The following is a 22,708-nucleotide window of genomic DNA, read 5'->3' as shown; positions in this document are numbered from 1 at the left end:
TAATAAACAAAAAAGTAATTGTTTAATAGATGTGCACTCACAGGCATGCAACTTTTAATAACAGTTGCTTTACAATGGCTTAGAGCATGACTCATCGAAAATTTTAGAGCCACAACAGTTTCATGGAAAGATTAGGTTATCCTAAAAAATGCAACATGATGCCAAATAAGCCCATGGGCACATAACCCTCTGTATCCAGCTTTGTTGTTTTAAGCATAATGAAACTATCTGCTGTCCAGAGTCATGAACAGACACATTGTTTTGGTGCGTGACTCTGGAGATGAGATCATGATGGATAATGGGGGAATGGATAGAGAGATTATTTAAATAAAGACTCACAATGATGACCGTGAAGGTGATGGTGACTACAGCCAATGTTACATGTGTGATGGTGTCTGGTTTTATTGGGTAACCAATGCTCTCATCCTGGCAGTAGATGCTTCGCTCATACGGCTGGGATGCAATATTCATGATCACAAAGGGCAGAGAAGCTACAGGAAAGAGGAAGTGAAGACAAAAAGTAAATAAAAGTTATATCGGACTCCTAAATGATGAGGAAATGGTGCATGTGGGTAATACAAGGGTTAATCTCATGAAACCTGTCAAGAATATATTAAAATACTATACATTTCAACCAAAAATAGAAAGAAAGAATGACATGTGTTTGTCTGCCACAGATGCCACATCAGTAGATGTTGACGAGATTAACCCCTTAGGTATCGAAATTTGGTACCGAATGACAAGATATTTTTTGACACTCGATACTTTAGAGGCAATTCGGTCTTAAGTTGCAAGAGATGTGAAGAATGTGAGCTGATCTCTGAAGGTGATTAATTTGGAAACAAGCAGGTATGACAAGCATTAAACCATAATCATTACGATCTGGAGCTTGCAAAGACATCATCAGTAGCAGTTCACTTCTGCGATTTAGTACGGTTGCTTTCATGTCGGCAGCTGAACCAAACCCGACGTATTGAGTGCACACCTGAGTTCAGAAAACAGTGTTCACATCATCCAAAAGAACCAAACATTTACATCATTCGAACCCGGGTGCACACCAAAAGTGCTAGTGAAAGCTCCCTTAGGCATCACAGAAGTTTCCATGAAATCCAGGCACGATTTGTTAGTAAAACCTTTTTATTTTTTCCTTTTGAATTGGCCGACCAACAGCAACTTTAATCTGAATCCTGCCATGGAAGCAGTAAGTATTTATAGAACCTCTTTTATCCAACAGCTATGAGGAAGTAACCAGACCACACAGTCTTAACCCGAAACACGTTGCGAGCCATAACATACAGAAAACATCGCCATACACACCCACAGCCCAGACATCCTCACCACAACACATTGGTAGATGGACTGATGAGGCTAAAAATGCACATCTGAATGTAGCCACAGTTTGATCCTTTAATAAATGGAAAATGTCCATGGGACATACGGAAACATCACTAAATCACTCTGCAACCATGTGATCTTGTTTCAGCAAGTGAGGAAAAGGTTAAGAGCAATTCTACTTCCTGCAATTCCACTTTTTGCTGATAAGGTGGCCGAATAATAGCAAGTGTTCTAATAAATTTGCATTTCTTTCCTGTTAAACACAGTTCTTCAGCACAGTTCTTGGAAGGAATCTGTAGCCTTCTTGTGGATATTTTATGTACATTGTTATAGTAAGGGACCTCCTCTTTTCCAAATGTATCTCTGTGACAACTTACGGCCTTTTGGGTGCAACAAGAGGCCAAGATGCTACACCGGCAAACCCAAGAAACACATGCAGTGTGTTGGTACAAGCCAAAATGTTAAACATGCATTGGGCTCTTCTGGGAAACTAGAGAAGCTAAATGATAAATATGGATGCCCAGCATCCCACTAAAGTCCAGAATTGCTCAATTCCCATTTAGTTATACCAATGTGATATTACAACGTACATGAGGACACCGCTTTGGGCTCATCAGGACAGTTTTCATGTTTGCATGCAGATTATTCTTCAATATTATTTTACAAGGCCCAATGAAATGTACAAACAACAAGCTCATCCATATATTTATATATATCTGCATACATTGGCGGTGAAATGTTTGGGAAAATTTACAGATTTTGTGGTTTCGGAAGGATTGATAATTTAATCCACCAAAGTGGCATTCAGCTGATCACAAAGTATAGTCAGGACATTACTGATGTAAAAAACAGCATCATCACTATTTGAAACAAGTATTTTGTGATCAAATCTAGACGGGCCCCATTTCCAGCAGCCATAACTCTAACACCTTATCCTTGAGTAATCATGCTAAATTGATAATTGAAATTGAAAAAGAAACAGTTTTCTCTAGAAACTCATCAGTCAATAATTGTTTTGAGGAATGAAGGTTATACAATGCTTGAAATTGCCAAAAAACGGAATTGTATTTCATACAAAGGTGTACACTGCAGTCTTCAAAGACAAAGGACAACTGGCTCTAACAAGAACAGAAAGAGATGTGGAAGACCAGATGTACAACTAAACAAGAGGATAAGTACATCAGAGTCTCTAGTTTGTGAAATAGACGCCTCACATGTCCTCCGCTGACAGCTTCATTTAATTCTACCCGCTCAACACCAGTTTCATGTATAACAGTAAAGAGAAGACTCAGGGTGCAGGACTTATGGGAAGAACTGCAAAGAAAAAGCCACTTTTGAAACAGAAAAACAAAAAGAAAATGTTAGTTTGGGCAAAGAAACACAGACACATAACATATCAGATAACAGATAATTGTAAGAGTGTTATGGATCTTAACCCCATTGAGCTTTTGTGGGATCAGCTAGACTGTAAGGTGCGTGAAAGTGCCTGACAAGACAGACACATCTATGGCAAGTGCTACAGGAAGTGTGGGCTGAAATGTCACCTGAGTATCTGGTCAAACTGACAGCTAGAATGTCAAGGATCTGCAAAGCTGTCATTGCTGCATCTGGAGGAGTTTTTGATTAGAACACTTTGAAGTAGTTTACGAAGTTCTGAATATTTTTTTCAGAATTATAATAGTAATTTTTCATGTTATTAATGTCCTGACTATACAATGCGATCAGTCGATTGCCACTTTGGTGAATAAAAGTATACATTTCTTTCCATAAGAGAAAAATCTGTCAATTTTTCCAATCCTTTGGCCACCAGTGTAGACACATACATACATCATGCTGTATACTGTATATATGGAGCTTAATGCGAGTTAATAATAGAATGCAACAACTAATTTGGTTTTATAGAGATTAAAGTTTGTAGATTATAGTTATTTGCAAACAAGTTAGGCTACTTGCATAACAATAAATAAATAAATGCTAAAAATGTACTGTTCTTTGACAGTTGTTCATTTTTCTTTGACAGAAAAATGTTGGCGTGTAAATGTTTTCGAAAATGAACTGACTTCGACTAACTAATAAACCATGGTAATGAGTTCCAAAGTTACATAGCGAATAATCCAACGGGCTAATTGATGAATGAAGACATACAGTTATGTAAAGTAAGATTATATAACTTAATTATTATTAATTTTGTTGTTTTAGAGGCAAGATTTATTTATTGGATTGAATCATTGTTCCATGCAGATGAACAGCATCTGTAACAAGTTAACCTTGATGCTGATGCAACTATAAATGTATTAAAATGTAATTTAATTGGGGCCTGGGTAGCCCAGCAAACAAAGATGCTGACTACCACACCTGGAGTTGCAAGATGCTGAGATGCAAGAAGCCTGACCCCTGTCAGGCTTCCAAAGCAACCAACTGGCCTTGTTGCCTGGGTGGGTAGAGTCACAGGGGGTAACCTCCTTGTGGTCACTATAATGTGGTTCTCGCTCTCGGTGGGGCACGTGGCGAGTTGTGCGTGGATGCCGCGGAGAATAGCGTGAGCCTCAACATGCGCTCCACGGTAACACGCTCAACAAGCTATGTGATAAGATGTGTGGATTGACAGTCTCAGGCATGGAGGCAACTGAGATTCACCAAATTGGGGAGAATTTTTTTTCCATTTAATTTAAAGGTTTTAACCACTTTTTACACCACAGATTTACAACTTTGCATCAACTTTTGCAGAGAGAAGCTGAAATGCAATCACACAAAAACAATATTACACATACTCCTGCCAAACCTCGTCATGTTGAGTTTCAATGTATTCTGAGACATTGACCTTTATGTTGTCATGACAGAGACAAAGAGTAATAGAGTCATAGAGGACTTTAAGGACATCTAAAGAAGCCCTTTATATTTCAAATAAAAGAACAATAGTGTTTGACATGACAGTGTACTTTTATAAATTGTGGTCTGGACAAATCATACATTGATAACTTTGAAGCAGACATCCACAATGGTACACTGTCTAAATCCATAGTTCTCAAGTAACCTTGCCGTATAAACAGTATTGAGCTTTAAATTATTTTCACCACTTTGGCTGTGAGACACAGGATCAACGTTATGAATTTTGTTAAACATGTAAAATTTGATTTTCCAAAACGAAACAAAAAACCTTTCAAAAACAAGGACCAGAACAAGTTTTTTTCCTGTTATTCCTTTATGGATGTCACTGTACAAGAGGGGGGAATCTCTAATTATCTCTGGCCACACACATGACCAACAACAACTATGCTGGTAACTGGCTATAACTAGTTAATTTTGTTCCGATAATGTTTTCATGAAGCCAAAGGGTATATTCTTGGAACTACACCACTTCATATTGCCCAAAAAAAGGAAACCTGTGCTTTGATCCTGAAGGAAATTGCTGCAGCACAGATTTCTTTGCCTAATTGCCTGTTGTGGATGTTGCATTCTGTGAATTAAGCTCTTTTTAACAACTATGTATAATTACAACATATGCATGTACAGCTAATCCAGATACAAAGAAAACATTATTAAAGGTAAAAATTTGTTTCCAAGTCTTCACTGAATTATTGTTAGAGATGATGCATTAATACAGATTTGATGTGGCTGGGTTTTGGCTGAGACGCAGATCTGTAAATAAAACTATACTTCACTGTTAATTAATTGTATGCTTGTTTTGATTTCTATGCTGAAAATAAGACATGATATTTGGCTTATTTTAGGCTTGATTTTCCAGACCAGGTTGCATGATTCTCTTGCGAGATTTGGCATCACTGCAACTGATATTTCACCCAACCATTAGCGCAGAGTACTGTCAATTTAAAAAGAACATTATTAACCATTCTTTTATTTTGTTCTAACCGGTTACCATTTGGAAAGTAGGCTGCGGAACTTCTGATCCGGAATGGAAAAATAAAATTTTTGCTCAGAACTCACATTAAAACATTTAGTTTTTAGTCCCTGTACCAAACAACAACATTTCTCAATCAACGAAGCATGGATGTATATATCAGGGTACATGGCAGTGAACCTAACTGACTGACATCTATGAAATCTGTGTGACTCTTTTAAGGCTATAACTTTTATGACTCATCTGCAGAAATGGCCTCCGAGGCAATCACCTGACATAGTGCGTGTTGCGAGGCGATCATCTGTGTTCTACGAATGCTACCGGGCCCTTGAATAACATATAATGTGCAGGGAAGCCGATGGAGCCGGTGGAGTTTCTGCTGCCCCATAGGGTAAGATGGTGCCCCTGTAGGGTTTTGGTGCCCTACGCAGACTGTGTAATGTATGTACAGGGAGCGGCAGTACTGTACATGGCCTTTCGCAAACTACAAAGCTCACTCACTCACTAACATTAACTCTGGTGACTCAAGCAGACATGATCCATCTGCAGAAATGTTTTAGGTACATGACCTTTTGCAAACTAGCTCACAAACTAACTATCTACAGTAACTTCTATTAACTTGTGGTTACTCAGTCCTGAAGCCTAAAAAAATCTGTGTTGTAAAATATCTTTTACTGTCTAATTTTAACCATCATACTTGTATTCATTTCAGTTCTAGGGCTGCATTAAGGGGCATGTAAAATCCATAACATAATGGTAAATACACTATGGTGGATATATGGTAGATTTAAAAAAAAATGTATTCCATAAGCACAAGTCTGATGAAGCCAAGGAATTCTAGGGTCCAAGTTATATCCTATACACTCACCTAAAGGATTATTAGGATTATTAGGATTATTACATGGCATTGATTCAACAAGGTGCTGAAAGCATTCTTTAGAAATGTTGGCCCATATTGATAGGATAGCATCTTGCAGTTGATGGAGATTTGTGGGATGCACATCCAGGGCACGAAGCTCCCGTTCCACCACATCCCAAAGATACTCTATTGGGTTGAGATCTGATGACTGTGGGGGCCATTTTAGTACAGTGAACTCATTGTCATGTTCAAGAAAGAAATTTGAAATGATTCGAGCTTTGTGACATGGTGCATTATCCTGCTGGAAGTAGCCATTATAGGATGGGTACATGGTGGCCATAAAGGGATGGACATGGTCAGAAACAATGCTCAGGTAGGCCGTGGCATTTAAACTATGCCCAATTGGCACTAAGGGGCCTAAAGTGTGCCAAGAAAACATCCCCCACACCATTACACCACCACCACCAGCATGCACAGTGGTAACAAGGCATGATGGATCCATGTTCTCATTCTGTTTATGCCAAATTCTGACTCTACCATCTGAATGTCTCAACAGAAATCGAGACTCATCAGACCAGGCAACATTTTTCCAGTCTTCAACTGTCCAATTTTGGTGAGCTCTTGCAAATTGTAGCCTCTTTTTCCTATTTGTAGTGGAGATGAGTGGTACCCGGTGGGGTCTTCTGCTGTTGTAGCCAATCCGCCTCAAGGTTGTGCGTGTTGTGGCTTCACAAATGCTTTGCTGTGTTATTTCAGGCAAAGTTGCTCTTCTATCAGCTTGAATCAGTCGGCCCATTCTCCTCTGACCTCTAGCATCAACAAGGCATTTTCGCCCACAGGACTGCCGCATACTTGATGTTTTTCCTTTTCACACCATTCTTTATAAACCCTAGAAATGGTTGTGCGTGAAAATCCCAGTAACTGAGCAGATTGTGAAATACTCAGACCGGCCCGTCTGGCACCAACAACCATGCCACACTCAAAATTGCTTAAATCACCTTTCTTTCCCATTCTGACATTCAGTTTGGAGTTCAGGAGATTGTCTTGACCAGGACCACACCCCTAAATGCATTGAAGCAACTGCCATGTGATTGGTTGATTAGATAATTGCATTAATGAGAAATTGAACAGGTGTTCCTAATAATCCTTTAGGTGAGTGTATATATTTTGAGTAAACCTGGACTTAGAGTTGCAGGAAAGTGGGTCAAGACCAGTCATGAACTCAAACTGATATGTGAAATAACAGAGTCATACAAGCAAAGCAAATTCAAGTGGTTGCTCCAGAATTGTTTATTTAAATTTTGTGCTTCTGCATTATAAAACACAATTTGTTAAGTTTAGGCGTTGTTAAGTTGATAAGGTAAGGATGTCTTTTTTAACATTTCATTATATTTTAAAACACTATTGGTTAGGTTCAGGCTAAAGTTTTACGTTAGGGAGGTATGTTTTAATCATTAAAAATTCCATCTAAAATTCACCTTAAAACCTTGTTTGAACACAACACCATTTCACTGGATTTTGGCTCCCCCTGCTGCATTTAACTGAAAACCGGCAGCCAAACGTGTAATACAGCACGTCAATTTTGGATTAGGCCGATTTTAAAACTGCCAGATAAGTGCGGCTTTAAAGTGCATTTACATGGACAAGACTTCACGGATCTTCTTCAGTATGTCTGATATCAACATGTGGTGACACAGATGAGAAGCAAGCACATCTGAAACACAATTATAAAGGTACTCCACTATAACTCAGAATTCTGCTTATGTTAATTGCGCTTAGATTAATTCCAAGTATAACTGGCAGAAATGGTGCAAATATTTTTTTACGCACTTTTTATTCTTATACTTTTTGTGTACTATATTATCATGCAGTAACTGACAGTAACACAATGGCGTAATGGTGTATGCAGTCATGAAATCAGATCAGTCTACCCTCAAAATCTGATCGATCAAATGTCCGACAGCATTTAGAATAAATATCAGACAATGTTTTAAAATAATCAGTAAACTATGGAGAGTTTTTAGTAAATGTAGCTCCTGGCCATACCATCTTTTTTAAAAAAACTTTTTTTTATTCCAAACTATTATTGGCACAATGAATTAAAATCTCCTCTGGATTTATGCATTAATGATAAATAGAACGTAAAAATTAATGTGATTGCTTTCAAATTCGCCTGGTCGTAAAGTCACGTAGTGTACCAATGCATCTGTACAATTATCAGATAATATGATTCATAACGTGTGCAGGGGCTCACCCCCCCGAGTGTCAGAACTTGCACCGTTTATGCCCAGCCTAACTAAATTACAGATATTACCCATCTGCAGAAATACTTTTCAAGCTCACTAATTAACTAGCTCATTCACCCACTTCCTTACTAAAAATAACTCTGGTGGCTCAGGCCTCAAGGCTTAAACAGATATGACCCATCTGCAGGTTTCCTTTACTAGGTACACAGTCTTTCAAAAACTAGATCACTGTCTGTCTAGCTTACCAACCAACCAACTTCTATCAACTCAGCCCTCAAGGCTAAAAATATGTGAATCACCTGCTGGAAAATGTTCACTTAATGGAGAGCCCTTGTTTTCTTGCCATTAAGGAGTTTATTCTTTGAGAAAAGTGCAAAAAGAACAAAACTCTCCCACAGGCAACACAGACCATCTTGTTAAAGACCCCAGAATATTGGCTACAGTTTTAACACTGTTGAGATGCAGACACATCGAGGATCTGGAACGGAGTCTTGACAGACTTTTCTGTATTTTTGCCAGCTGAATACACTCCAAACAAATGAAAACAAATGTCTAATAAAACTGTGCCTCAATTTTTCAGCTCATTACTATGAAACTAAAGACAAATGAGACAAGCAATCCAGTAGCTGGTCAACTAAATAAAGTGAAGCTTTCAAGCAGAATATGGAGTTAACATAACAAAACGTACCATCCTCCATTGTGGACTCCAATAGCGCCATGGTCGAGTCCCGGGCACTCTCACTCCCATTGCTCGCTGGACTGTTGCCATAGATAGCGTCCATTTGGTCGAACCACTTCCACTTTTTTCTGTTTGAACCACTCCGGCTGTTGTGGTCCTTGATGGTTCAGTAGTTACTTTTAAGTTTTTTTTACTTTTCCCTACACTGTTGGTAGGTCCAGTAGCCGTGTGTGGCCAACAGCTGAGACACTTCCTGAAAGACTTTTTCGTTTCACGTCATTTAGTTAGTTGCTAACAAGAGGAACATCAGCACCTCGTTTATTGACCATGGCGTGGTTTTGCGCACAGCCTTTTCTTTTCACAATTCAAGTCGTGTGAACAAATTATACTGCTATCATTGTTGCAAACTTTAAATCTAGTGGGTTGATGTCCTGTGTCGCAAATCCAGTGACACCGGTAGTCACGATTCTCTCTGACCAATCAGTGATCTGCAGGGTTTTTAAATCACATTTAGTATCGACTTGGCTCGGCTCACTTGGAACCTCGACTGAGGTGGTACTAAAAAAAAGTACCAGGTACAATCCACAGTGGAAAACCCCAAAAATCGAGCAGAGTCTGGTCGAGTTGAGTTGTATCATGCAGTGGAAAAGCCCCATAAGCTACATAAAAGTGGTCAATGAGGAGGAGCTTCAAACAGCTTGAGTTCAAAGCCTAAATTGGTAGGTGTGAGCATGGCAGTCATTTAATTGCACAACCAAACAGGACTATAGGGAGAGATGCAGAGCATCAGAAGCGAGACTTACTTTAAAGGTTAAGGGAGTAATTTTATCAATGTTGAAACAAGTTCTCCTATCCTAGGTCATTATGTAGAGCCATTGGTAGGTTGATTCCCCTGAAGAGTGTGAACACTGTGTCTCGGTTGACCTTTTTGTCTTGCAATCCCAAACAGCCTGACATAGAAACATTGGCTCAACCAATGTGATGAGATTGAGTCTTGTGTCTCTGCAGAACAAAAATGTTTTTTTTTTTCCAATCAGTGGCCGTTTTCAAACTGGGATAGGCGTTTTTCAAGCACTTTACATGATTTGCCTACTATGCTGAGATTCCGTACTTCCACTGGATAGTTCAGAAATGCCAATCCTGGTTTGGAAATGCCCACTGATTACTACATTGAGATTAACTGCTTCATTGGAGAGTTGAAAAATGCCATCCCGGTTTGAAAACGCCCACAGATTGGGAAACACCCATCAGTGTTCCGCAGTAACCTATACTTCATGAGTTTGGGACGGGAGTGTCTGTTTTTTGACCAATAGACGAAAGAGGGAGTATTCAGGAAACTTTATTAAAAACAGTAATTATTTGTGCAATGACGTTTGGTGACGCTAGTGGCACAGACATTTCTCTTCACCTTTCACAAGTTCACTGGGTAATCTAGTCCTGGGGCGCATTAAGGTAAACAGATTTGGCGTGCTGTCCATAAAGGAGGGGTTCGAGCACAGGACTGGACTTAAGCTCTGAGATACTACTACCCCCCAACTGACTATCTGACTAAAGCAAGAAATTAAAATAATATTTTGATATAATAAATGGTATAGGCTTTATGAAATATAAAGGTGGAGTTGGAGGGATACTGGAAGCGTCGTCACAGTTGCGAGAGAATAAGCCGCTTATATATAATATCTTTGAGAAATAATTGGCAGGCCTAGATGGACAAGCTCATCCCATATTTACATTTGGAAATTTACTTCATTTAATAAATCACAATTCAAACCCAACACAATATTGTGGCAGCTCTTTAGGGAATTGACGCTCGTCTCAGTCACCCATCATTCCCTGAAACAATTTAGTTCAATTTGAAAGTACAGGAAGAGAAATTTCCTGTAAAAGACTAAGGGACCGTGTTTTGATTGGGCTCAAAACGAGTCAATGGACTATGCGTCTATATTCATGCTATATGTGTACTGTGACTGTCAAGAGACTTACCGCCAATTAACTCCTATAGGAGAAAACCAAATGTAAAGTCACTGTAGCACAAGAAAACATCTACAAAGTAGCATGGTGACTAAACTATGGCTATGTTCGGAATAGCATACTATCACAATGCTCTCACCATTTCTGCTGTATACAGTACGTATTTGCACAGTATGCAAATTTTTTGGTATTCATAGAATAGTTACTTTAATAACCTACTACATTAGCTAAAATCAGCAGTATGCATAATAGCCGATTACATTTTTCAGTAAAGACTTGACTTATGACAGCCTTTTGTTGTCATTTTGCTATATCCACAAACAAAAAATGAGCTAGCCACTCCCACTGTCTTCATTCATTCGTTCACGTTTTCCTCCGTGTTTGGCGAATCCTCCCCCTCCATCACAAACACTATAAATACAGAGGGCAGAGTTGAGCACTAACTTATATAGTTTCAATTGATTTACAGTTACGTATGCAGAATAATTGGATGGCAATCTGAGTTAACAGTCAGAGTTTGAAACAGACACGTTTTCCCTATTGAGGAAAAGCCGCTGGAGTGAAACCAGAACCATTACTAGACAAATCCAGCAGCTTAATTCAATATACCTATGTGGAGAATATCTGCAAGGTTCATTGTGCATGATATCAACGGAGTTCAAAGAATCCGCTCGTCTTTTCCATAGTGGCTAAATGGGTCCAAATACGACACAAAAGCATCATGAAAGTAGCAGAATGTCAGTCCATGTGATCCAAGTCTTCTAAAGCTTTGTGAGGGGAACAGACTGACATTTAAGTCATTGTACATAATCTTCCCTTCTAGTAGAGTTTTAAATGAAGAACCACTGTGACTGGATCATTGAGTCAGTAGCTGAACTAGAGAACTGGATCATTCCAATCTGGACTAAATGAATTATTCTTTTGAGCTGATAATTTTCAAAGTTGATTCGGTTCACAAATCAAACTGAACAACTTTTTCAACAAACAAGTTTGCAATGACATGAGGCTAAATAGTAAATGATTAAGAATAAAAAAATCATAAATGTTTTATTTTGGGGGCAAACGTAAATTTTTTTTATCCTCTTTTCTCCCCAATCTGGAATGCCCAATTCCCACTGCTTACTAGGGCCTTGTGGTGGCATGGTTACTTCCCTCAATCCGGGTGGTTGAGGACAAGTATCAGTTGCCTCTGCTTCTGAGAAAGTCAGTCCACCCATCTTATCATGTGGCTCGCTGTGCATGACACCGCGGAGAGTCACAGCATGTGGATGCTTATGCTAGTCTCCACAATCTACGCACAATTTACCACATGCCCCATTGAGAACGAGAACCACTAATCGTGACCATGAGAATGTTACCCCATGTGACTTTACCCTCTCTAGCAACCGGGCCGATTTTGTTGCTTAGGAGACCTGGCTGGAGTCACTCAGCACACCCTGGATTCAAACTTGTGACTCCAGGGGTGGTAGTCAGCATCAATACTCGTTGAACTACCCAGGCCCCAAACGTAACATTTTTAAGTAGCTTGCAGTATTTAAAATATATTGTAGCTTTTTAAGTAAAAGACTAATTTAGCAATGATTAGCTGTGTAGCATGACAAACTCCAACAATGCTGTCTTTTGTCTCTCTAGATTGCACATCCAGCTTTACAGACAAGCAAATTGAGTCTATATTGAAACTCCTATGTAATGTCCTCTTTCATGTTTCTTGATGAACCCAAACATTTATTTTAGTTATTTAGTTGTCAGTATTTTTAACTGTTATATAAATGCGTTGCTAGTTTTATTAGTTGCATTAATGTAAATTATGTATTCAAGTTTAACGCCGTCATCCTAATCTTTGAGGTTTTGTGCCAGATAAATACTGATATAGTTGTACAAATAAATGATATCATTTGATGATTATTTATTTTAAATGTTGTAAAATATTGCCCCCTTAAATAGGGTAGTGAGCTACTTTTCCATAGTAGCTTGTAGTGAAGCCTTTCAAAAGGGTAGCTTTAATAATTTAAGTACTATAAAGTATGAGTAGCTTGAGACTTAGGAAGCTTCCCCAACACTGACATGAAGATGGTGGTACAAGAATCTGAACATTTGGCTCAAACATTTCCATTTCAAGCATTTTCAACAACAGACTACTTAATGCAAACATTGAGGATTTCTTTATCTTGTTTTTGATTTTGACTACACCACAGTCTAAAAGGGTGTAGCCCATTCCTTAGCGCCAACTTTGACCTTCACCCTGAGAGTGATTCACCACCTTTATTATCAAGCATGCCCACTGTTTTTATTGACAGCTTGTTCTCACCATATTCTAAATTGTTTGTGGGCAAATCAGCAAATGTATTAATGTGTTAAGCTTTTAACACCAGACTCGATCCACACTGGCTTCATTTCAAAACATCTGAAGCACAGTTCAAATGCACTGCACCCATAATGCTTCAGTTCTGTGTTCCTACTCTGAAAATTAGGAGGTTTTTTATTCTTTAAGGTTTTTGAAGGGGGCCCATCATAAGTGTTGCAAAAGTACAACCCTGTCTCCTCATAAGTGAGAGTTTTGAGTGTGGTCTGTCTGCCAGTTGCCTGTGTTGGAGTTTGGCAAGGCCGTCTGACTCATTTGTAAGCTATGTGCTGAGCGTACAACCTCGACAGGAGTCTGGAAGCTTACTTGAAGCAGGAATGCACTCCACGTCCTCCTCTTTTCTTTTAACACGTGTCCCAGCCCTCTACCTCCCCACGCTAATACTAGTGCATGATTTACACTTTTAGAAGCTATGAATATTTTTAACATTGTGTGGGTAACATGGTTACTAGCTGTCTGCAAGTAAATTGTGAGCAAATGTTTTTCTTTTGTAAAAATATTTGTTTTGGTGATGAATGGTAACAGCATCATTATCTTAATAGTCTCACGATGTGACCGATTTGTGAACAATTTTGTTGATGTTGCAGTTGCCATTGCATACACACGTTTCTGAACAAGTTAAACCCGAGACTTGAAATACAATGAATGTTGGTTTCTACAGCCTGCAATTTGCCATCCTCTCATATTTTCCCACTAGTTTTAGGGATTGAAACCAAAATGTGTGGCAATAAGTATTAAGGTTATTGCACAATGCTATGATGCTAAAATGCTTCCAAACTACAATTCTGTCATGACCTGGATTGACTGAATATCCTCGTTAAAATAATTAACAGAATTAGTAATAGCAAATTCCTAAACAACCTATGCTTTTCAAATCTTCTAACGTGATCACACCAGAAATTGACATGTTGCTACACAATGTTCTGGTACACTGACCCCATGCTGCTGAATTACAGACAAGCACTATCTCCCATTATTACACTGCTCTCTAGAATACTATATTCTAATTGGTCAATGGCACCATCTAGTGGTCTGATATTTCTTTGTAACAACCGCACATCCACATATCAGATTGCTCATCCAGGTATTGTGAGACATCTTTCCTGCTTCTCGGATCAATGTGCGATCACTTCTACAAGAAAGCAAATAAAATAATTTCAACTCAAATCAATGTTTCATGTGCATTTATTTATTTGGCAAGTAGTCTTGTAATAAAATTCACAATGAGCAGTCAGACATTCATTAATTAAAAAATAATGACCAACAGAACTCTGTTGCGGTGGATTTCAGCTGTTCTGCAATTTTTTTTCTGGTCACATAATTACATATTTTCAAGGCAAGTCAATATTTTATATCCGTTTTTATATATTTGGTAAATAGCTGCATAATAAGTGGATAATGTACAGTCAGCCGGTTTTCATTACAAAATAGGTGCACTTCAGTGTGATACAAGACCCCTTCGCTTCACGTCAGGATCCTGATGACTCTGTCGGATTGTTATTGCTTTACCCAAAATATTATCCCTGAGCATTATCCCTTACTTAATGTGTAGCTTAATTGGAAGGTTGGAATTCTGCTCTAAAATTACATTAGGGTTGGGGTTAGCTGTAGGGCTAATAAAATATAAATTCCTGTTAAATGTATTACATCATTTACAACAAAGAATTAGGGCTGTCAATCAATAAAAATTTTTAACTGAATTAATTACATGACATGCAGATTAATCAAATTAATCGCATTCATCATTAATAGCTGAGATAGGCCCCCAAATACATATCATTTGTATGAATAATGCCTAATTACTCATATTTATAGTAGGACCTATAATAGATTGATTGAAATTTAGGTTGAAATAAATTGCATTATTGTGGCAGATGAATAAAGCATTGATTTGACAATACAAAAAGTGGCTTAAGAACAAGATATTGTTTGTTTTATTCACATATCATTGAACATGCCTACAGTAGACAGCAATATGTTTTGCATTGTGTTTGTCAATGTGCAGTTCTCACAGTACGCGTTATTCTGTTCCGACTGTCCTATTTTTAATCGTAGCTATATGTACATATGCCTGCCTCAGATGGATGCATTTGGAGCTTTTCACTGGCATTCAGAGTCATAAATGGCACATTTTTAGGATGCTGTGTCAAGTTAAATGTAATGGGAACTTTGAAAACTGTGTCTCAAGATTACTGTATTCTGTTGTGCTTCCTCCTAAGTGAGCGGTTCTCATTTTGTGGCTGTGCTGCTTGTGAGGTGTGCGCTGCCACCTTTTGATGCGGCTCATAAAAACAGATGTATTTCAGGCTTGAACTGCTCGTATGGTAGGAAAATATTTACATTTATTATGGAATTTGTATAATTAATCGCACTTAATGCATTAAATCGACAGCCCTACTAAAAATACAATTGCTTTTGGCGCCACTCTCCGACATTTCACCTGAAAACTGCTACTTACACAAGCCCATATGTTCAAAAACAATTTCGGTTTCGGCCACTGGGGGCAGTGATTCCAATTCACATTTTTGTTTTTCCAAATGCCGTTACATCTTTCACTTGGTAGAGCACTCTAGCCTTTTAAAGTATACACTTTTGAATGCATTAGTGTTTTTACCATTGTTAAGGCCGTTCGCATTGTGCCAACTAAAGCCCCTTATCCGTGGTTAAATTATTATAACACACAGCCTTGTGTTGCTTATTGATTTACCTTCATTGCAGTAAAACTGTTTGTGAATGATTATGTTTGTTAGGGGAAAAAATTGCTTTATTAAAAACTTCATAACTTTTGATATCTCATGAAGTTGAGGGTAGCTGAACTGATGGATATACAGCTCGGGAGGCACCCATGTGAATGTCTGATTCGTTAGAGAGACCAGAGGTACAAGGGCTTGGAAAGTCCTTACTTGGCTTTATATAAAACATAAGCTTAAATAGATCTCACCAATTTTACTTTCCCTGATATTGCAGCTTTGTTTTGTAGCCGAATCTACTTATGTTTGTCCATATGTTACTGTCTAAGCAAAGGGTGTAAAATCTTGAAAAATGCATACTCTACCAGAATACATGGAGCCATAAAATACAAACTGTTAGCTTGTGAGCTAAACTAACAGCCAGACTGTGTTTGCATGGAGGGAAACTTTACTTAGACAGAGGAAAAGAGAGGAGAGGGTGGGAGCCTGGATTGAATGTCAAATTCAGGGCTGGGGAAAGGATATTACTGCCCAGAAACACTTACGGAATTTCTCCAGTAGCTGAACACAACTGGATTTCTGAACTTTCTGTTGTTAATAAAGCAATGTGAGAGGCTGACATTTATTTGACAATGACTGAATAGCTCAAAATGTGATTGAGCGTTTCTGGTGTTACCTCAAGGAAAAGTCTTAAACTCCCAAGACTTTGAACTTTCTTTAATATCCTTGTAGACCAATCAGAAAGCCTATTACTCACACATACCGTATGTGATAATGGGTGAGGCAAAATAAAATATTGTTAAAGTTATTGACCATATATCTTAGCTGTGTCCTTATTTCCATAAATAAATCTTTCTACCTATTAGAAGACAGCTCTAAATGATGAAGTTCTTTAATACAATTTGAGATGTACCAAAAACACCAACACAAACCATCAATTGTCTCGAAATAATTCATAATAATTTATACAAGATGGCAAAATCGTAAGATATAGTACGACTTGTCTCGTACAAAAAGAAACTACGTTTATTCCCATAGAGACCAACCAATCAACAAACAGAATTCTAAATCTAAATCATACAAGCATACATTTTTACCTAGCCTCCTATCAAACACTTAATTTAATGCAAGGCAACATCAGTAACAAGTTTGGTTACATATTCCATATATATTTATACATTACAAATTTGTATTTGTATTGCAATAACCTGTAATACACTTCCCTCATCTCGTTCCAAACCCCACTGTTTTCTATCTTCCATGGTACACCAGTTATTTTCCAAATATTTATTTTTTTAAATACTTTTGGATATTATAAGCGTTGTAAAAATGTGAAATGTGCAGTTACCTTATGGGGCTATTTCTACATGATATAAACCTTAATTATTTTTAGATTACATACGGAGTACATCATAAAATGCAACATGATCACACCGGTCTATCATTGTGGTTGCATGATGTAACAACAAAACAAACAGTTTTTCTTCATTTGCATGTCTCAGACGGCTCCTTCACGTGCATGCAGGCAATTCTCGCCACCCTCATGGCTTTAGAAACGTATCGGCCAATGTCAATAATTTAAATATAACAAATATAGCCTGATTTATCAGAGCTCACATGCAGCCCAACAACACTTACAGCTTTGGCCACTGGGGGCAGTGTTTCCAATTTCAGTAAGCACACACCTATTTTAGATAACACAGTTTCATTATGGAGAATGTCCATTTAGCTCAGGCATGCATCCAGGGGTCAAACTAGAAATCAATATTTTCCCTATCTTTGATAGGAAACATCTGAAATTGTCCTATACATTAACAATTTATGCCCACAAGTTGTCACCATTGATGGACAAACATTTGTTTACTAGACAAGACAAAATTGTCCCCATCCACAACATGGCAGTTCAAAACAGCCAGATGGAAACACTTTCATAACAATAAAAGTGTTATCTGAGAAGGTGAATGGCTTTGCCTACAGCATGTTCTACACTCCAAAAAACGTTGTGTTATTTATTTTACCCAATAGCTGGGTTAATCAGCTTGGGTCGTTCTGTTGGGTTATTCCTAAAGTTTATTGGGTTGTTTCTATAATAACGCACCCAGTTGGGTTAAAACGGTCGACCAGTACTACTGCCAAAAGAAGATACAGAGGTAAGTTAATAACATCACATTATATGAACGCTTTTCTTTTTCTTTATCAAAACATACAATAATAGCTGATTAATTAAATAACTAAATTTCCCCTTCATTTTGGGTCTGCTGTATTGTTGCTCACTTGGCTACCAACATAACACTTGCTATAAAGCCAGCCTATTTTAAATCGTTGCGTAGAAACTATTAATTGGGATGCTCCCCCTCACTTTCTGTGTGTTCGTCCCGACACATTGGTTTTGGAAATCATAAATAATATTTCATATATTTGGCAGACACGTGATTACATTTTAAGACGCCTTGTCTTTTAGATTCATTATTCGGTGTTGCAGACACAGCGCATTTACTCCCGCGATTAATCGAAAGAGAAGTGCTGCGTGAATGGCTTGCATGCGCAGCGCCAGTCTCATCACACTTTATTAATGTTTAGCTTCCCATTCAGCTGATGAAAACACGCTGGGTAATCATGAGGAAGGATTACATCAAATTGTAGATTGGAATGCAGGTGCGGAATTTATAAAAATATAGTCTATTCCTCTCTCGCCGTTACTGGCATGCCAATGATTACCCCTCCACTTGCCAATGCTGGCACGCGTGCCATAGTTTGCCGACCCCTGTATTACACAATAGCCAGCATCTACATGACATTGGGTGATAGCCTTAACAGAAGCCACTTTTCAAATAGTTCTGCGCCCCTGAATTCACGACGGTTATTACTTTTTCACGTTGTGACATTTATCACTTTTATTGTGACTTTTTAATGCCAAAAAGCAGCAACATTTTGATGGTGTTCTTTTACCATTTCAGGAAGCTGCCTGGCTCGGTTTATGATCGCCTCGTTAATGAAGCCCATTGCTTGAAATTGAAATTACAAGTTGTTAATTCACTTTATATGAACTATATTTTTTAAATAGGATGTGATTGATTCATATGTGAGGGAAACACTTCAGAAGTGGAACCTTGAAACATTAATAAAAAAAATGACAAAAAGCTCCAGGCCATGTCAGCGCCACACCAGAGTCAGCTCCAGCTACTTATGTCAAGTTTATTCTGTTTTGGTTCATGTGTTGGGGCATTGGGAGCTGCCCTTTAGAGGAGGGGATATGTCATGCTTACTCTGTTGGTTCCTGTTTTTCGTGTCTTTTATTTTGAAAAGTTAGTCCTGTTCATGTCTTCAGGTCCTTCATTTTGAAATTTGTTCACTTCCTTGACTAGTCATGTGATTATCCTGTTCCTGCCATGTTTCTTGTGTTTTTTCTCAATGGTTCCTTTATTTATTAGTCTTGTCTTGGTTCATGTTTCATTGTCTTGTTATATTGTTTTCAGTCTTGTATTTTCATTGGTGGTCTTGTTAACTTGTTACCCATGTCAGTGTATTTTAGCTGTCATGTTTGACATTGTCCTTTGTGGAGTATTGTTAATGTAACTTTGTTGTAGTTTTGTTTACGTCAAGCCAAGTCAAGATTTAGTCAAGTCATGTTTCGTTTGTGTCAAGTCTAGTTTAGTCATGTTCATGTTTATGTTTATATGTCATGTTTCTAGTTAGGGTTTTTGATAGGGTTTAATAAACTGCACTTGGGTTCGTCACTCCATCGTCTTCGTCCTTGCCAGCAACGTTACACCATTGCCTACTTATTTATTACTTATTTATTTGTGGTGGTTCTTGTAAATTGAAACATGATTGTAAGTAACTTAATGATAAAAAGGAAGTAAATTGATAAAACAATTGCAACAATTTACTTAATTAATGAAAATGTTTTGCAACTTCTAATTTAATGGAAATAAAGCATTTTCAAGATATTTGTAACTTGTGAATTATAATTTATATACACAGCAATAATAATAATAATAATGTCAACAATAATAATAGTACCAATAATATTAGGATGGTTAAAGCAACATTTTGCCCCCAATTTATAACCCAATCTATTGGGTAAAACTTGCAACCCAATGCATTAGGTTAAAATAACCCAACAATGGGTCGGTGCTATATCAACCCACCATTGGGCTATGTGTTGGGTCATTTTTAACCAAACTGATTTGAGTGAATAGCCCTAATTAAACCTAATGTTCAAAGGTTTGAGATCAGACAGACACAACATAGACTTTAAAGGATAGGTGCAGTTGGAAGGTTACCTCCTCTCATCTAATGTCCTAGCAGGGTTACCTCATTCCGTAAAACAACAGGCACAAATACAACGTTTCTAAAGGAAGTAATGGTCAAGATGGTTTGCAATCACTTTAGCACGGAGGCATGTCCAATCTTTCCATAATGAGTAAATGACAAGATGTTTACGGTCATTGAGTTGGTCTGTAAGCATAGGAGCAAAAACCACAAAGAAATGCAAGAAAAGGAACATTTCTGAGGCTGCCAAACACTGTGGGAAATACTGACAGGCTTGGATCACATTTCCATAAACAAATATTCAGCTTCCTGAACATGTGCATGAATACAGCAAAATAAAGGCGCGCAACAGGAACAGAAGCCAGGACGAATGCAATCTTTTCTCCTTTTCACATGAGTAAACACACAAACACACATGTAAATAAATGAACTAAACATGAAAACCTTCCAAGAACCACTACCATTACACAAACACTGAACATGAGAACAAACACGTTGATCTTGGCCACTGTCGACCATAGAATATGTATGTTTTCTTTTATATATATATATATATAACAATATCCAAGAAATGTACACGCAAAATGGTAAAATACAGTCTTGAAAATCAAAATACCTTCAGACATACTTGTAGAGAAAGCATGTCATTATTTATCACAGTTTGGTGAAAAGTCAAAGCAGTTTTGCAAGATTGTGCCCTTATTCAAGGTTTATTTTTGTTATATATTGGTATGCAAGACAATATGCAAGAAATGTATATGCGAAATGGTCAAATTTAGTCTAGAAAATCTAAATATCATAAGACATACTTGGAGACAGCATGCCAAAAATATTTATTGCAGAGCAAATGCAGTTTCGCAAGATTGTGGAGAAAACCAAACGGATTAAAATATCTAGACTAAGAGTTAAAATTTTCTTTAAGTACTAATTCACCAACTCCTTGGTCTCTTTTTTGTAGTCTGGGTTACTGACATGACATGTCGAGATGTTTCATAAAAGTATTTGTCTTAACTTGGTTATTTATATCTTCAGCTTTAGTGTGTCAATAGGAAATATATATGTTATACTCTCAAATGGTTCTTTTGCAAATAGATTAGAATAGAGGAACAGGGAGCCCTGCAACAGATGTCATGGCCCCCACAAAGCCCCACACTGAACATCGGGTCAGTCTGAGATTACATAAAGAGACAGAAGCAATTGTTTTTGAAGGCAAAAGTGGTCAAACCAAATATTCATTTAGATTTTTTTTTTTTTTTTTACTGGAAATTGTATTACATTAAGTGACATATGCAAATGTCTGAAGACATCCTCACCAAGCAACATTTTGCACAGTGCTTTAAAACTGTGTGTGTGTGTGTGTGTGTGTGTGTGTGTGTGTGTGTGTGTGTGTGTGTAATATATATATATATATATATATAGATAGTATATTGTTTATATTAAATGCAAAAATATCTATATTTTAAATGGTTATAAAGATTACAAATACTTAGGGCCTACATATACACTTTCTCTTATAGCCTATATTCATATAAATTGTAACCTCAAATGTCAACTACCCAGTTACATAAGATCACATTCAGGGACTGAAAAATTCAATGCAACTCAACCCATCAGTAGCTACTGTGATGAGATACGTTCAGAACTGCACTTTTATATGGTTATGAAAGTGTATTATAGCACATAATAGGAATGAGTGCTTGCTTACCTACAACAACACACAGCACGTCCACCAGGACGAAGAGCTTCTTTTTCCTCAAATCCGTCATAATTTTATTCAACTTAGACGCAAAGCTAGAAAGTCACTTCATTTATTTGACGGTGGCAACGATAATCCAGTTGGAAGCGAACAAAACAAACTCAAGGCAACCAGTATTGCGAGTTCTTCCGCCTCCGCTTTATCTACCTATGTATGTAAAGTTCAGCACATAAACGCGAAATATTTAAGACTTCGTATATCTACAACTTCAAAGAGTGACGGCAATCACTCATCCGCGCACATACTGCTGTCGTATACCCGGGTGAAGGCGGACTGGTTTTTATACCTCCGGCTTGATATTTCGAGGACTCTTCCACTCCTTTCCTGAAAGCACGCCACAATGTCCCGCTCGCCTTTCTTAACACCTCCACAGTCCACACCTTGAGCTGCTGACAGTGCGGGACGCGTCTGCGCAAACGCGTTGAGTGGCGAGGATGCACTTTGAACTGAAGGTCAGGACACTGAAACATTTATGACTTCTACAGATTACAGTGGGACGGGACACGGGTGCTCGCTCTTTTATGGCTGTCATTCAATATTTTAGGATAAGATGATTTATTGCTACTACATACATCTCTCATTATCTGGCGAATTCAATCTCTCAAATGTGACGATGTGAACTGAACTATTGAATGCAAAGGCTATTATATATATATAGATGCAGGTGTGCGCTGAC

The 22,708-nt window shown here is 37.9% G+C and overlaps 1 protein-coding gene across 1 annotated transcript in view; it reads right to left on the bottom strand.

Moving 5' to 3' along the window:
* LOC127639693 (phospholipid phosphatase 2-like) overlaps nucleotides 1-22,438 on the bottom strand; it is a 29,448-nt gene extending 7,010 nt beyond the window's left edge. Inside the window, exons 1-2 of the mRNA XM_052121852.1 lie at nucleotides 21,982-22,438; nucleotides 340-491 (exon numbers count right to left, since the gene is read on the bottom strand). Coding sequence (XP_051977812.1) covers nucleotides 340-491; nucleotides 21,982-22,042 — 213 coding nt within the window. The 5' untranslated portion in view covers nucleotides 22,043-22,438. The remainder of the gene's footprint in view (nucleotides 1-339; nucleotides 492-21,981) is intronic.
* Between the last annotated feature and the right edge of the window lie 270 nt (nucleotides 22,439-22,708).

Source organism: Xyrauchen texanus, chromosome 48 (genome assembly GCF_025860055.1).
Source record: "Xyrauchen texanus isolate HMW12.3.18 chromosome 48, RBS_HiC_50CHRs, whole genome shotgun sequence".
Lineage (NCBI taxonomy): Eukaryota > Metazoa > Chordata > Actinopteri > Cypriniformes > Catostomidae > Xyrauchen > Xyrauchen texanus.
Note: the sequence above shows the minus strand (reverse complement) of the source record. Positions and strands in the feature narration are given on the sequence as shown.